This window comes from Grammomys surdaster, unplaced genomic scaffold (genome assembly GCF_004785775.1).
Source record: "Grammomys surdaster isolate TR1022 unplaced genomic scaffold, NIH_TR_1.0 269, whole genome shotgun sequence".
Lineage (NCBI taxonomy): Eukaryota > Metazoa > Chordata > Mammalia > Rodentia > Muridae > Grammomys > Grammomys surdaster.
Genome location: NW_021604710.1, coordinates 2064704 through 2081998, shown reverse-complemented (window position 1 = coordinate 2081998; position 17295 = coordinate 2064704). Strand labels below are relative to the sequence as shown.

At 37.9% G+C, this 17295-nt stretch overlaps 1 protein-coding gene across 5 annotated transcripts in view; it reads left to right on the top strand.

Annotated features, from left to right (window-relative positions):
- The window catches only part of Tpk1 (thiamin pyrophosphokinase 1), a 311282-nt gene that overhangs the window by 172036 nt on the left and 121951 nt on the right, over nucleotides 1-17295 (top strand). For all 5 annotated transcript variants that reach the window (XM_028776415.1, XM_028776416.1, XM_028776412.1 and 2 more), the window contains one exon: nucleotides 6531-6677. In XM_028776415.1, the coding sequence (XP_028632248.1) occupies nucleotides 6531-6677 (147 nt within the window). The remainder of the gene's footprint in view (nucleotides 1-6530; nucleotides 6678-17295) is intronic.

Genomic DNA, 17295 nt, shown 5'->3' with positions numbered 1-17295 from the left:
CCATTCCATCTGCCATCAAATCCCTTCTTCTACTCAAGTTCACTTTCCAATGCCATGTCTGTGTGTGTGTGTGTGTGTGTGTGTGTGTGTGTATTGTGCCCCACTGCAGGTTTGTTTGTTTTTTCCAGACAGTTCTTAACAACATGTTTCACAAAGTACCTGTCCAAACAAGCTTCCTTTTTTTTTTCCAACAAGGTAATGAAGTAGTCATCTTGGTGATTACTAATCACACCCTTTCCAAGGAAGGAGCAGAAAGGAAATGGTCTAGAGAATTACAAACTTGTGAGGAATTCTGAGAAGGAAAATATCTGTGCAATTTAACTGAGGGGTATGAGTTGAGGACTTAGCATAAGATACATCACTGGAAGGGAATCTTACAGACTCTGAGAGACTGGAACTTAATTTTAAGCAGAACCTTGGTAAGATCAGACTTGAGATGGTAGAACAAACTATCATTACTAAGTAGATGATTGTTTAGCTTTTATACAGGTCACCATTTAGGTATTGTCCAGGCAAGGGCCAGTATGGTTAACTATGCAAAAATGTTCATACATTCATCAAACCTATGTATTAGAGAACAGAACAAGAATTATTAAAGAAGAATTGTGAATTTTGTATGGGTTAGCTTACCATTGGAAGTATTGTTTATTCCATACCCACATAGGCTGGCATTAGCTGTGCCATGCCCTGCGATGGGTGAGATACAGTGGGATCCCTGATGCCTTGGGCTGTCAGTCCTCCGTTTGTAGTGTAGCCTGTGCTGTGGTCAGAACCGCTAAAGCCTTCATTTTCTCTGCCTTCTTCATTTGTTTCATGCCAGTCACTAGAATTATTTTATACCCTTACTAAAACATGTATTTTAAGTATTTTGTTTTGCTTTAAAACATTTTCTTGTGTTTTTTTTTAAATTTCCATTAGAGTATCCTGGCTGTAATTAATTTGCTTTCTTTTGGCCTAATTCTTTTATCTGTGGATGGTGTTTGCACTTCTGTCTTCAAATTATAACATGTGATATAATTTAACTATAATTTTCCTCATTGTGCAGTGTAGATCTTTGAAAGTTAAAGACTGGTAAGTGTGCTGAGTACGTTGACTTAAACCCGTGCATTTGGTTTTGATAGACTGACCTTGCTGCCTTTGGTCCTTCCTGTCTTAGTCAGGGAGAGCGTGTCTTAGTTTATACAGCAAAGTCCCTCCTTCTGTATTCTTGCAGTAACTATTTATAATATACGCTTTTACTTCCATAAGGTCTCACTGTGTACATTAAATTATATGATCACCCTATCAGGGAGAGCCACAAGGAACTGCCCATTTATGCATTCCCAGAATTCAATTTCTAGAAAGTAAATGTAATTAAAATATGCTGACAGTCACTGTTCTTACAGGAGATGGTGTATGCTGTATCTAAGTCTTTTTGAGGTCAAAGAGAGAAAAACTTGTCATTTCTTTCGTTACGGAAAGGTTTTTATTGCCTTAATAGGAAAGTAAAATCGCATCTTCCCTTGGAGCTATCTCCTTCTCAGCTAGCCTTGCCATGGCTTTGTTGAGACATTTAAAGCAGAGGCCAGTTTTCACTCATTTTTCAAAAGAAAAGTTTCCACTACTGTTTAACTTACGATGTTAGAAAATGAGAACACTACAAGGGGAAAGAAGTGAAAAGAATCTTGAATAACATGCTAGTAAATTTAGTTTAGAGCCTCAGCTAATGCCCAAACTGCTGTTAGCTGGCTATTCAGATATCGATGCTGTAGGTGGCTCACTGACGTCACTAACACAGGATTCTGAGATAGGTTTTTGCTAGATGTAACGACCATTGAAAAGCCAAAGATACCTTTTATTACCACCACACCTTGCCAACTAAGAAGATCTGTGTAAATGACCGTGACCTGAGGATAAGAGGTGCATGTAAATCAGTCAGGATTGTTTTCTTTTTTCATATTCACTGTGTTAAAAAGGAGAGCACACTGTTTGCTGGCATGTGTATAGATGTGATTACAAACATATAATTACATGACACAACATACAAACCAGTAATAAGAAACTTAAATTTTAAGCAATAGAGAATTATGATTAGACAATCTCTCTTACTTCCCATTGCTAAGCATTAGTGACGTTAACCTCTCATTTACCAACCCTTTTGTCAATAATATTTGTCAACAATACTGTGTAAGCATGGGATATTCCATGTATTTCAAATGCACCTCCCATTGTACCTGCATCTGTTTTCCCTGAACCCTCCTTTATCTTCTTACCACACCGACTCAGGTTTGTTCACATGTATATACCTTAACTGTGTTTATAACACCTTTGAAAACTCCCCATAATCCCTGTTTTATCCATCTCCACTTGTGCCCTGGTCCCATTCTTCCTTCCCTCCAGCACTTACATCTGATGAGCTCTTCTACTGCTGTTCTCTTTTTGTTTCACTCATCCGTCTGTTCAGTGAACACGCACTGGCTGCTTGTGTATGACAATGTATTCTAAGTCCTAGAGATAGAAAGACTCTGCCTTTATGTTAAGGGTAGTCTATTTCTGGCAATGACCACAGAACATACTATGTCATTAAACTGTTTAGCATTGCGTTGTATTATGAGAAGTGCGAGAGTTATAAAAATATGAAGTAAAGGTAGTAAAGCCATCAAATAAGTATCTAGTAATAATTGCTCTAGAAAATAGTTGCAAGTGCAAAGTATTTGAAATAGGAAGGTGTGATGTGTAAGCAGTAAGAGAGACAAGGGAAATATTCCTGGAGTAGAGAAGAAGCTGGAAAGAGGGTGTGGGTAAGATCACAGAAATGGCCAGAGAGCAAATCCTGCAAGCATTTGTAAGCACTTGTTACAATCACTGTAAATCTGTGGGATAGTTTTGAGTAGAAGAATGTCATGATAAGATTGACATTTTAGCTTGATGCTTTTTGTTACGCTATTAAGGTAGATTGTACACAGTACAGATAGAAGCAGTAACTGTGAGAGGCTATTACAATTCATGGGAAAAAATAGAGGTTGCCCACATTCCCTCTTAAGCATTGGTGGCTTGGTCCTGATACTATAGGGGAGATAAATAAGGAATTGTGTGGTATGCCTCAGCATTATTCTGTGGGATTTGTCTGAAGCAGTTGCTTGTGGAACGGATATGGAGATGGCTGCTAAGTAAGCAGCTGGATATACAAACCTGGAAGTAACCACATCTGACACTCAGACTGTAGTGATTTTCTTTACTGCTGCTTACTGATTTCTCATTCAGATCTGGCAAATGGGCACTGGAAACTTTTTGAAAATGCCTGGGTAAATATATCCTCTGGAGCCTTACTGCAGGCTGTTCTCAGAAGCTACACCCACCATTCAACTGTGGCAACCTCTTCCCTGTCCTTGGGGTCCGTGCTGCAGCCTCATTCTGAATGTAGTCTGCCCCGCTCACCTATATAAAGCAACTCCTGGTGCAGTGGGTTTAGATGCATTTCTCAGTCCATTACCATTTGCCACATTGTAGCTAACACACTTCTCAAACCTCTGTGGTGTGCTTATCTGCCATTTCAATGTTACCCCAATAAAGGAAGGAGCTTGACATTCTTGCATGCTTGGGACAGTTCCTAACAAGTGTTGTATGAATAATAAATATCTTTGTCTTTTTGTTTGACATTTCTTTATTAATGAAACATAAATACATAAATTGTATATATATGAGGTAATAAAAACAACATGTTAATGTTTACAAAATACCACTAAATATTTTGCTGTAGAGCTCATTGAGTAAAATGCTCCCTCTGTAAGCATATGGAACTGATTTGAGGTTAACAGTAGTCATGTAAAAACTAGGCAGTGTGGTAGGCCCCCAGGCGTGAGCAGGGTTGGGGGCTTACAAAAATAGATGGATCCTTGGCAAACCAGCCTAGCCAAAATTTGAGTTTAATGTGAGACCATGACTCAAAAATTAATGTGGAAAGGCTGGCAACATTTTTCAGCAGGTTAGAGTACTTGCTCTTTCAGAATACCCAGATTTGATTCCCAGTTCCTGCATGGGGGCTCATAGCCATCCTAACTTCTGTTCTAGGGGATCCAGCACCTTCTTCCGATCTGTGTGGGTACCAGACATGCCTTTGTTGCACAAATAGGAATGCAGGAAAAACATTCATACATATAAAATAAATAAATCTTTTGAAGATTAAAAGAAATGTGGAGAATAATTCAGAAAGACATCCAACATCAACTTCTGACATCTCTGTGCTTTACCTACCCACACACATACACATGTACACACACGCACACGCGTGCGTGCACACACACACACACACACACACACATATTCGGCTTCTTAAAAATCTACAAATAAGCTAAAAGCCATTGTCCAGTATGGAAGCACAATTGTGTAGGAATTTGATTATGTTAATTCAGCCTGCTTGTTGACTTCTTAGCCCTGTTTCTTACCAATAGTTTTTCTCTGAGTTCTTGTATCTTTTATTCCTGTCCTTCCCTCAGTAAATACTCATGGACTACTCCATTGCAAAAACTGTCAAATTAACCATGGTTAATGGGCCTCTGGACAGAGGGATAAGCATGTATATCAAAGGTTCTCACAAACATGACTGGATAATGTTACATTATGGAGTTTTGGAGATCCAAAATGAACTTGTTCTCATGGACCACATATGGCCTGTTATAGATTGAACTCCTTGACCATTGGCATTGTCACAGAGATGTGCATCTGACCTTGCAAATCCTATAGACATATATCAGGGCAGCATCTGTCTTACTCCATCTGAATATCATGGTTCATTCAGAGGTAGAAGAACAGATCTTAAGAAGCGTTCTGAAGCTGACCCTGTATACCCACCTGCAGCTTGCGCTACTCCTCTGGTGGTTTTCATCAGCCTTGCTAAATACTTCCTGCAGGGAAAGTGAGTAGTGATGAGGAGGAATCTTGCTGCTGCTTCTGAAAAATTCAGTGACTGATTTACAGATATTACTTATTCATCGTGCTATCCCATTGCAGAAGATGGGAATTAAATTCCAGCCTTAAAGGTTATGGGATCCCTCAAGGCCTAGAGTGTATTAATGAAAAAGTTGAGAACCTGAAAAAGATTCAAGAATCTGCACAGTGAATAATCTTCCATCAGGCCTAGCTTCTTATGTGAATTTAGGCACAGGGTGGGGATATGATGGTACATTTCTCTTCAGTTTAAAACAAACTGACATTAGTTTTCCTGGAGTCATAAAAAGTTCTGACTCAGCTGGACTGCAGTAGATTTCACTCTAAGAGCTGTAATGCACAAGTAGAATATGTTTTCCTAACTGATTTTCCTATAGAAGTGGACTCTGTCTACATGTTGGTTGGGTTGCTTACAATGAGTGCATACTTTCCTCAAAAGATGAACTCATACCTTCAGTCCAAAGGATACCTGCTTCCTACATTTCCCTAAGTCCAAAATGTAACTGTAAGGTGTATAGAGTTCTTACTCTAAATACTACCGGGTCCCATAAATGTGTGCTTTGTCTGTCTTAAACTGCAAGCTATAACATAATGTATATTATCCAAATTTAAATCCCCATTCTCCCAACACTAATGATAGAAATGGGAAGCTCACCCCAAATTTCTTCATTCTTCTATTCAATCTACATTTTGATGTTTTGATAGAATACCACTATTAATTTTATATACCCACAGAATTATGATGCATCTATTTCTCCTTTCAGTGATCCTTCTCTCTCTCTCTTCCTCTCTTCCTCTCTTCCTCTCTCTCTCTCTCTCTCTCTCTCTCTCTCTCTCTCTCTCTCTCTCTGTGTTTATATGTGTATCGGTCTGTTGGTCTAAAATATTTTTATTTAGTTATCAGAGCCTTGAATATCTTATAGGTGTTAGTCACTATGCAAAGTACCAGAGCTTAGAAACAGTAAATAAAATAAATTAATAAATAAATTACATAAATAAATTAAAAACACTGGACAGTCTCTCAGACTGCTCTTACTTACAATTCCACTCAGAACTGAATAGGCTATATTAGTGTTGATGTCATAGATAATTTTCTGAAATCCTGCCACTTTTTCAGGCTGAATGTTATCTAAATTTTAATATATTTTAAAACCTACAGCCATAATTTACTCCCCTTTTAAGCAACTGCTATTATATAAATTAATGATTAAGTTTTAAAATGAATGGAAGGTTTTTGCACAATGTCATAATTAAATGCTTCCTGTCTGCTTCATGACTGGTCTATGACCTCATACTGTATGGACATATTAGAAATCAGTGAAGCCGTCTGCATGGAAGGAACATGCTGATTTGCTAGATTAACAGGCACATGGTAAAGACGAAACTTTACCGTCAAGTAGATCTTGACACCCAGCTCTGCCATTTTCCAGCTCAGTGACCTCGAACAGGAACTTGTTTTCTCTTTTGAGCAGCAGACTTGATGAATACTTTCCTTTCGCTTATCAAATATTATAGTATTGAAAGCACCATTCAGGCAGTTGATAGTATTTCATGGTTTTGCTTTCTTCGTATATGTGACTTCTAATTTGCCTTTCTTTGCTTAGGTTGACATGATCGTGACCTTGGGAGGTCTCGGTGGGCGTTTTGACCAGATCATGGCATCTGTGAATACCCTTTTCCAAGCCACTCACATCACTGCTGTGCCAATTATAATAATCCAAAAGGAATCTCTCATCTACCTCCTCCAACCAGTGAGTAACCAGCCCGCCTCATCAGCTCTCTGCTCACAGAGCAGCGCTCCTGTAGAACAGGAGTCCCTGCCTGCCTCAGTCTCTCACAAAGCTCCCTAACTTGCATTGCTTTGTTTTATCCACTGCCCCGTGACTGTACAGCACAAAGGTAGTAAAAAAAAGTTAGAATTTCTGTGGGTTGGTGCTTTCTGTTTTTGTTTGTGGTGTTGGGTTTTTTTCAGACAGAAGAGAAAGAAAATCTTGTAACTTTTAATTAAATTGCCTAAGAATTAAATTTAGCACTTCTGCATTTTGAGTGGCTGAGTGTGAATGACACTCAAGAAAAGCCTCCACAGGGAAGCACAGCTTGGCAAGGATTTCAGATGGGATCCTCACATATTTGGAGTGCTGTCGTTATAATTGGAAACTGGGTTTGATTTTGCTTAACACTTAAAAGGAAATCTTTAGCTTTTACTATTCACAAGTTGCCTGCTTATTAATTTTGCTCCCTCAAGTAATTTTCTAAATATGATGTCACTCATTCTCCATGGTAAGCACCAAGAATTTTTCTGCCAGTGTAATGAACAGAATAAAATTCTTACTTGTAGAACCAAATTTCATAAGGTTGAGTGAGGGCCTGCAGTTTATATTATTCTGCAGGAGCATTTTTAAGGATAGGGGACCATTCTCAGTGTATTTTGATATTTGTTATTTTGTGTCTGCCTCATTAAAATTGTATGGCAGCAGTGAAAATTGTTCTTTGGCTAAGACAGCGGATCTCATGTATACTCACCATTGTCCATCAAATTCTGCTTTGTTTGGTTGGCTAGGTTTGGGTTTTGGGCACTTTTTGTTGCCCAGCTTTGTTGTTTCCTGCAAATATATGTAAGGAAAACGGAACTCAGATCTCAGATTCCTTGCCGTCCTCTTAGATGAAACTGCAGCCCTTGGTGCCTTTCTGCTGCAGTGCATGGCCTTGAGGATTAAGACAAGCAGTTATATTTGATCATTACCCTCCAGTTCATGTGAAGTGAAGGAGACGGTTATAAACATAACCATTATTGCATTAGTTAATTATCTGCTCTTGTAATCAACTCCTGAGACCATCAAATGCTCAAGAAAAGGGTTGCTGCCGCTCATAGTCTTAGCAGTTTCATCCCAAGACCCACTGGCCATGTTGATTTATTTGTACATTCAGAGGACATTGTGGCAATCATCTGATGGTATAAAAATCACTCTCTGTTTGGGACACGAGAGAAAAGAAGGGTGCATGTTCCTGTGAGCACCGTCCTCTTCCATGTTACACCCCCAGTGATTAAAGGTCTCCTACCAGATTGCACTTCCATAACACACTAGACTTCACCTCCACTTTCCTATGGTGTCCCAACAGTGCCATCCTGGGCACCAAGATTTGTCACATGGCCAGTAGGGAACACTTAAGGTCCAAGGTACAGAAGTAATGCGATGATTAAAGTTTAATAGATAATTATGTTGAGAGAATGAATAATTTGTCCAATGTGGAATAAGGAAAATATTCACAGAAACACTCAGTTTATCCATTCAGCCTTACATTCAGTCAATTCAACAATTACTTTGAATTACTTCTGATAAAAAGCTTTCTTCTTCTAGCAATAAAGCAGTCCAAATGAGAGAAAATGCTGCCTTCTTTGGGCATTTTACTGAGCTTACCTTTCCACAATCTTCTGGACTGAGTCAAGGTTTGCTGGGAGAGATGATGGAAAGCCATTGAAGACGAGAGCTTTAAGTAAAGAGCCAGGTTTAGGGTGTATCATGAAATGTTATTGGAATGTTACCTGGAAAAAAATTCAGAAAAGTAGTTCTTAATATTTTTTCATTTTAAGTCCTGCATCTTCACTGTAATTGGTAGGTTCGGGCTTTCTGAAGCACACAATTTGGGAATGTCCCCCATCATCCTCCTGAGTGGATACCTATACCTGTCCACAGGACCATTAACAAAGCAGGACATATTGTCTGAGAGTCTTTTGCAGCATCCTTTAGTGTGACTCATGTTTGTAATACCTTTGGAACCTTTGATGTTAAATGATGTGGCATCAAGTGCCCTTCTTCTCATGTTTGTTATGCCAAGTTTTGGTTGGGACATTTCCCAGCATTCAGTGAGAATGTTCATATTCTTCTTGATGCCTACGGCCTCTGCTTTATATGACCCCTAGACCTCAGCCTTTAGCTGAGGTTCACTGATTTGGAACACACTGTCAAGATGAAACTTAGGCTTGGTCTTTTAAATGGAAACTTGTTATTTTATTTCCAAGTATTGTTACTTTTAAACAGATACATTGCATTTTAGAAGACTCTTTTAAGTATTTTTTTTTAGTATCGCTAGTATTTTATGTCAAGTAAAATACAGTGAGCTACATCGTCTCTGTAAATAATCAGTAATAATTAGCCTCAATTCTAACAGACTCTTCTGGAACTGAATGCTTTCCTATTAAGGGAAAATTTTGTATAGTCTGGATAGGTTTTTCTATGTTACCTAGACAGCTAGAGCACATGGAGGAGTTGGGTAACTATGTCAGAGTAATGCTGTCTCTGTAATGACCACCTTAAGCAAGAATGCAGTTAGCCAGTGAACAAGAGCTTGGGCCCAAGAAGAGAAGGCACAATGTAAGCACAGAAGTCTACCTCGGTAGAACTGCCAGAAACTGCAGTTCTGAGAATGTTCAGGAATCCTGTCCCACATGGTTTGTGAGAATATAGCACAGTGTGTTACCTTGTGCTTTTTAAAGCAGAATTCTAGAGTCTCCAAACATGCCAGATACTCTGTGTTACTGTGGCCCACCTCCCTATGAACAATGCCCTATATTTTTTTCTATGCAGTAATTTTGGTTTTTCATACTTAAAATAATTAGAATATTCCCTGTCCTCAAGGTAGAACTATTACATGGAACAGGGCCACATGCTCATATTGGTTCACACCCAAATGACCCTTTGAAGGGGGTCAAGGCCTGGCTCCATGTTCCTTTGACCAGTGGTCATTACCACTGCATTCTAGGGAGACTGCTCTTAAAGATCAACCCTAGCCCCCTGCTTTTCTACAACATATAAAAGAATGGCAAAAATATTTTAGTAACAGAAATAAAAAAGGCAGAATGAGGGTGTGGGGCTTTAATTCATGAGAGGTTCTATGTAACCTTTGTGCACTTAAGCTGTTTTGTTGTGTGTGTATGAGATATGAATAACCTAAATGAACTTTATGAAACTATTTCTCAGAAGTAATTCTTAGAAATATTTATCATAAATAAATGAATGAAAATGTAGGTTTATTCAACCTCGACGCTTGAATTGTTTGGCCTGTTTTCTTCTTAATGTTTATAAGATAATATGTGCAATATGTGCTTTATTGTGTGAGCATATACTAGCTAATATTCATATTTGAGTGGAATATGCAGAAAAGATGTCCCACAGGATACTGTTCATTGTTACAAGTAACTATAATCATGATGTTAATGTGAAAAGAGACATTGTAAATTTTAATTGAAAACATTTTCAAATATTGTGATCTTAGGCTCAAGAAAACCAAAACTTCTGTTCTTTGGCATCAAATGGAGAATGACGTAAGATGGTTAAATCGCTATTAATAGTCTACCCCAGATAGGATGGTAATTTTGATGCTTTAATATGAAAACTCTCATTTAACCTTCACAGCAGTACTGTAAAATACAAGGCAGATAATATAGTCATACTGTAAGGCTTCTGACTCAACACTTTTTCCACAGCAGTACATTTCCTCTCTCATGGAATTAGTGGACTAAGAAAGAAATGACAAGCTCTTAAAACAAGTCATAGCCCATAGGCAGGTAATTATCCATAAGCAATGTGTAACTGAATGGCCAGTTGGTGGATGTGTGTGTACATTTAAATATTTATCCATATACATTACATGCATACATGTATGTATTTTATGTGTACATATAAAATCCTATGTGATATTGATAGTTTTACCTATAACATTGATTTCTAATAATATAAATATTAGGTACACTGTGTTTCTTGGCACTGCTAGGGATCAAATCCAGGACCCTAGACATGCTAGGCAAGCATACTACCACTGATTCACATCTGCACATTGATAGTGAGTACATTTTAAGGCTATAGCTTTCCTTGTTACTATAATCCCAAATTAAGAAACATTACTTTCTGGATTTTTCTAAACAATAAAAGCTAAATACAGCAATAATTTCTATCATATAAACAGATCTGATGAGATTACTATTGAAATACGTTTATATTAAAAACTAGTAAAAATCAACCTAAACGTTAACTATTCTGAGTGTTAAGTTTGGGAACAGATGTCTTCTTAACATTCTTTTACTATTATTGTTGTCTGACATGGCTACCAGAAAGAATAAACTATCTTATAAGGGCTTTTTGGTATTTTAAAAATATAATTTATAACAGACACATTTGGTGTGTCTACTATATAAATGTTAAGTGGTCAAGGACCATTTTAAGCATTGGGACTAAAATGTACTTATTTTGATCTTCTTTAAAACTTCTGTATCAAGCCTTCATAGGTTCTGTGGTGGTCTCTCTTTCTTTCAGACGGCATGTACATGAGATGTTCATGTAACTAGCTTATATAAATAGGTATCATCTGTGACTGATCAGGGTTATTTTAGCCTTAAAGCCCGAACTGTATGAGCAGCTCCCTTAGCAGCATTTAGCGGTATTTCAGTTCCCAGCCCGTTTCTAGTCTCCTTTCTGTGTCTTTGTTCATCATAAGCAAGACTTTAAAGTAAAGATTCAATAACATAGGTCCCAGTGCATATGAATGAAGCTCTCTTCCACCATTTTATATTGCATATTCGCACGTTTCAGTTAGTGGAGGTCAAAGCTCTTGGTGAATGGAAACCCCAAAGTAGCATTTGCTTTGATGGATTTTTGAACTGTCGTTTAAGAAGGAAAATTTAAAATGTGATGCGTAATAATTCTTCCCCGAAAAACAAATTCTCTCTTTTGCCTCAAAAAATATTTTTTAGTAAAATCTGCTCAGGCTGTATGATCAGGAACCTTTCTGTGACAGACCAGAGGTATTTTAGATCTGGGTCCCCAGGGACACCCATGCTGGGCTGAATTCCTGCTGTCAACACATAACCTTGCTTACCATATAGCACATGTGGACAGGATGGTTCCAGCTTTCCCATGCAGACTTTCTCATTTCCTGGTCCTGTGCTTCCCATGGGATAGAAACATTAGTTCTGTACATGAAGCATAAATTATCCTTCATCTCCAAGTTTGACGACAGTTTGTAATACAGTTTAATAAGATTTATGGGCAGGAAATGAGATGTCCAGGACTTAATATGGTGTGCCTTTTACATTATCCTCTCTCTCTGTCCAGTGATTCCTCTTTAGGCTTCCCATATCTTATATGGAGTCGTGTTATGGTGTTGGCTTCTGCCAGTTCATATCTCAGCCAAGCAAACATCTAAACATGTTGTAAATATGCCTTCCTCGTGATCTTAGTTCTGTTTTATTGCTGTTTGTTTTTTTCTCTCATTCTCCCTCTCACTAGATTAATTACTTACTGTATGAAGTCCTGACGTTTTGTGCAGTGTACATTTGCAGTGCTGGTAATGAATATGATAAAAAGATGTTAATAGTCTTATCAAAAGAAGATGAATATTCATGAGGTAAATTTGGCATGCATGATGGTTTCTGATGCCAAATGAGGGCTCAGGTCTTTGTGCCCATGTGCACATATCTTCAGCACAGTCTCATCTCTGATAACATCAAAGAAGTAAATCTCAGCAAGATTTACAGTGGAGTACTGGGAACTTTCAATTCTAGACACTTCTGAAGGCCGTATTATTTATTACCCAACTTTAATTCCTGTTTTTGGAAAATCTTTTTTCTTTTCTGCTGTATGCTTATAATATTGTTGAGTTTTGCCTTGCCTTTTAGATTCTAGCATAAATTATGCAATACTGAAGCTTCAACATATGTAGTAATACATTCCATCACAGAAAATGTGGTGTACTCATAGAATGCTAAATACCAAATACAGGAAATGTTGTATATGTGACTAATATTTGTCCAGCAAAGCATTACGATCTCGTGATCTGCAGCACAAGACATGGATCTGGAGTATGGTATGCTGAGTGAAATAACAGATGCAGAAAAACTAATCCCACATGATCCATCTTATGAGGATTTTAAAAAGTGTTGATTGAAGTGTGTAATAGTGATTTCTGGAAGCTAGATTATGGGTAGCAAAAATGCTGGGAAGTTGCGTAGCAGGAACTTAACCATAAATAGATGTGATAAATTGTGGGGTTCTGCAGAACAATGTGACTACAGTTTCACAATAGCCCATATATTTTGTGAGTAATGAGGAAAGAGGAGTTTAGAGGTTCCAAACAAAAGGTCATGAGGAAGAGATGGAAATGTTGATTACCCACATTTGATAAGTACATATTTTACACATGCATTGAAATATCACAGTGTACTCCATAAGTATGGAGATTATTTAATGTTAATCAAAACACTTCTAAAAATATCTGAGAAGTAGCAATTGTTAGCTACCATCATTGATTTTACATTGCACTGAACACGTGAAAGAGTTATAAATTATCACCTTACTCCTTATAAATTTGTACAGTTAAAATAATATTTTTTTAAATAAAAATATAAATTGGTGCTGAAATGTAGCATCTTAGTTAGGATTTCTATTGTTGTGATAAAACACCATGACCAAAATCAACTTGGGAGGAAGGGTTTATTTTGTCTTATGGCTTGTAGCCCATTATCAGGAAGTCAGGCAGACACCATGGAGATATGCTGCTTACTTGCTTGTTCTTCATGCCTTCTCAGACTATCATGTTAGACAACCCAGGACCACAACAAGCCCATGGGAGACACCATTCACAATGGGATGGACCACCCTACTTCAATCACTAATTAAGAAAATGTTCTACAGGATTGCAAAATGCCAATCTGGTGGTGGTGGCATTTTTTTTTTTCTACTGAGGTTCTCTCTTCCCAAATGAGTACGGATACCCTGTGTCAGGTTGACAACTACTCAGCACATGTAGTATCTCTCTGACAGTGACTGGAAAGGAACTACAAATGCATTGATACCTACACATTGCCAAATTCATTGATCTTTCCCACCCTTCTTTTCTCCTCCAGAAGGAAATTACTAATGTCCATTTCTACACTATATCTGCCCTTGTTTTCTTCTCGGGTGAGATTTACCCTTGGTGCTCTGTGCATGCCCTAAACATTGCCCTTACTTTACTCACTTCGTTGCTTTGAATATTTTGCTCCTCTGTACTAATGCACCAACTTCCCAACTGGAAGGTGTAAAGATACCAGATCGTTTACCTCTGTATAACATCCTTGAGCTTCCCAAAAAAATCTTCAAAAGACATTTCTTTTCTTGTCCTCCTTTTTCTATCCTCCTAGGTTCTTTTCTGTCACTAAGATATTTAAGCATTAACACAATAGCCTAGACTACTATTTTGTATGCAAGTTTTGAAGTGTTAATTGAAATCCTTGTATTATAATGTGAAATGTGGTAGTCACATTTCAGAGCTATAGAATCCTCATTTCTCTAGATATTTCAGCGTCTGCTTTAAGATAATAGGGGAGGAGCCACTTCACTCAGAGCAGCAGGTAAGAACCCCCTCCCACTACCCTACACACCAGAGCTACAACTGGGTGCCTGGGGTGCTCAGGACACATCAGCCACCTAAAACCTGCCCCTCCGGAATACCACTCCCCTTCTGTCCCTTACTTGGTCCTTTTGGCTAGGGAAGACACCTGGTCTGCTCCCATGAAGACACCTCATCCTAAAACATCCGAGAGGAACCATTGCACTAAGAACAGTAGGATTTTAGGATCCCAGAGGCGATCTAAGTCCCGGGAGTTCTTCCACCCAGTGCTCAGGATCACAGGATCACAGAGACATCTGGACTCAGAGGAGTTCTGACACAAGCAAGATAACTGGAAAGACAGGCTGCAATCAGAGACAGTGAGTGCAGGTAGCACTAGAGTTAACCAGATGGTCAAAGGCAAGCACAAGAATATAAGCAATAGAAACCAAAGTTACTTGGCATCATCAGAACCCAGTTCTCCCACCATAGCAAGCCCTGGACTCCCCATCACAGCAGAAAAGCAGGATTCAGAATTAAAGTAACTTCTTATGATGATGATAGAGAACTTTAAGAAGGGCATAAACAACTCCCTTAAAGAAATACAGGAGAACACAGGTAAACAGGGAGAAGCCCTTAAAGAGGAAACACAAAAATTCCTTAAAGAATTAAAGGAAAACTCAAACAAAAAGGTGAAGGAATTGAACAAAACCATCTAGAATCTAAAAATGGAAGTAGAAACAATAAAGAAATCTCAAAGGGAGACTACCCTGAAGATAGAAAACATAGGAAAGAGATCAGGAGTCATAGACACAAGCATCTCCAACATAATACAAGTGATAGAAGAGAGAATCTCAGGTGCAGAAGATACCAGGGAAAACATTGACACAACTGTCAGAGAAAATGCAAAATGCAAAAAGCTCCTAACCCAAAATATCCAGGAAATGCAGGACATAATGAGAAAACCAAACCTAAAGATAATAGGTATAGATAAGAGTGAAGATTCCCAGCTTAAAGGGACAGTAAATATCGTCAACAAAATTATAGAGGAAAACTTCCCTAAACTAAAGAAAGAGATGCCCATGAACATACAAGAAGCCTACTGAACTCCAAATAGACTAGACCAGAAAAGCAATACCTCCCATCACATAAAAATCAAAACATCAAATGCACAAAATACAGAAAAAATACTAAGGTAAAGTAACATATGAAGGCAGACCTATCAGAATTACACCAGACTTCTCACCAGAGACTATAAAAGCCAGAAGATCCTGGACTGACATCTTACAGACCCTAAGAGAACACAAATGCCAGCCCAGACTACTATACCCAGCAAAACTCTCAATCACTATACATGAAGAAACCATGACGAAAGCAAATTTACACAGTATCTTCCCAAAAATCCAACACTTCAAAGGATAACTGATGGAGAATTCCAACACAAGGAGGGAAACTACAAACTAGAAAAAGCAAGAAAGTAATCTTCCAACAAACTCAAAAGAAGATAGCTACACAAAAGTAATTCGACCTCTAATTTAAAAAATAACAGGAAGCAACAAGCACTATTTTTTTAATATCTTTTAACATCAATGGACTCAATTCTCCAATAAAAAGACAGACTATCAGACTGGATACATAAACAGGACCCAGAATTTTGCTGCCAGATTAACCAGAGGGCACAGAGACAGTATCCAAATTAATAAAATCAGAAATAAAAAGGGAGACATATCAATAGAAATTTGCAAAATTCAAAAAATCATCAGCTCCTATTACAAAAGCCTATTCTCAAAAAAACTGGAAAATCTGAATGAAATGGGCAATATACTAGACAGATACCAGGTACCAAAGTTAAATCAGGAGTGGATAAATCATCTAAACAGTCCCATAACCCCTAAAGTAATAGTAGCAGTCATTAAAAGTCTCCCCTCCAAAAAAAGCCCAGGACCAGATGGTTTTATGCAGAATTCTGTCAGACCTTCCAAGAAGACCTAATACCAATTCTCTTCAAACTATTCCACAAAATAGAAACAAAAGAACACTCCCCAATTCATTCTATGAAGCCACAATTACACTCATACCTAAACCACACAAAGACAGAACAAAGAAAAAGAACTTCTGACCAATCGCCCTTATGAATATTGATACAAAAATACTCAATAAAATTCTTGCAAACCGAATCCAAAAACACATCAAAACAATCATCCATCATTATCAAGTAGGCTTTATCCCAGGAATGAGGGATGGTTCAATATTCAGAAATCCATCAATGTAATCCACTATATGAACAAACTCAAAGAAAAAAACACATGATCATCTCACTAGATGCTGAGAAAGCATTTGACAAAATTCAACATCCCTTCATGGTAAAAGTCTTAGAAAGATCAGGAATTCAAGGCCCCTACCTAAACATAGTAAAAGCAATTTACAGCAAACCAGTAGCCAACATCAAGCTAAATGGAGAGAAACTTGAAGCAATCCCACTAAGATCGGGGACTAGACAAGGTTGCCCACTCTCCCCCTACCTATTCAATATAGTACTGGAAGTCCTTGTCAGAGCAAATAGACAACAAAAGGAAGTCAAAGAGATATAAATAGGGGAAGAAGTGAAAATTTCACTATTTGCAGATGATATAATAGTATACTTATGTGACCCTAAAGTTTCTACCAGAGAACTCCTAAACCTGGTAAACGACTCAGCAAAGTGGCTGGTTATAAAATCAACTCAAACAAATCAGTAGCTTTCCTCTACTCGAAGGATAAACATGCTGAGAAAGAAATTATGGAAATGACACTCTTCACAATAGTCACAAATAATATAAAATACTTTGGTGTGAATCTAACCAAGCAAGTGAAAGATCTGTATAACAAGAACTTTGAGTCTCTGAAGAAAGAAATCAAAGAAGATCTCAGAAGATGGAAAGGTCTCCCATGCCCATGGATAGGCAGGATTAATATGCTAAAAATGACCAACTTGGCAAAAGCATTCTACAGATTCAATGCAATCCC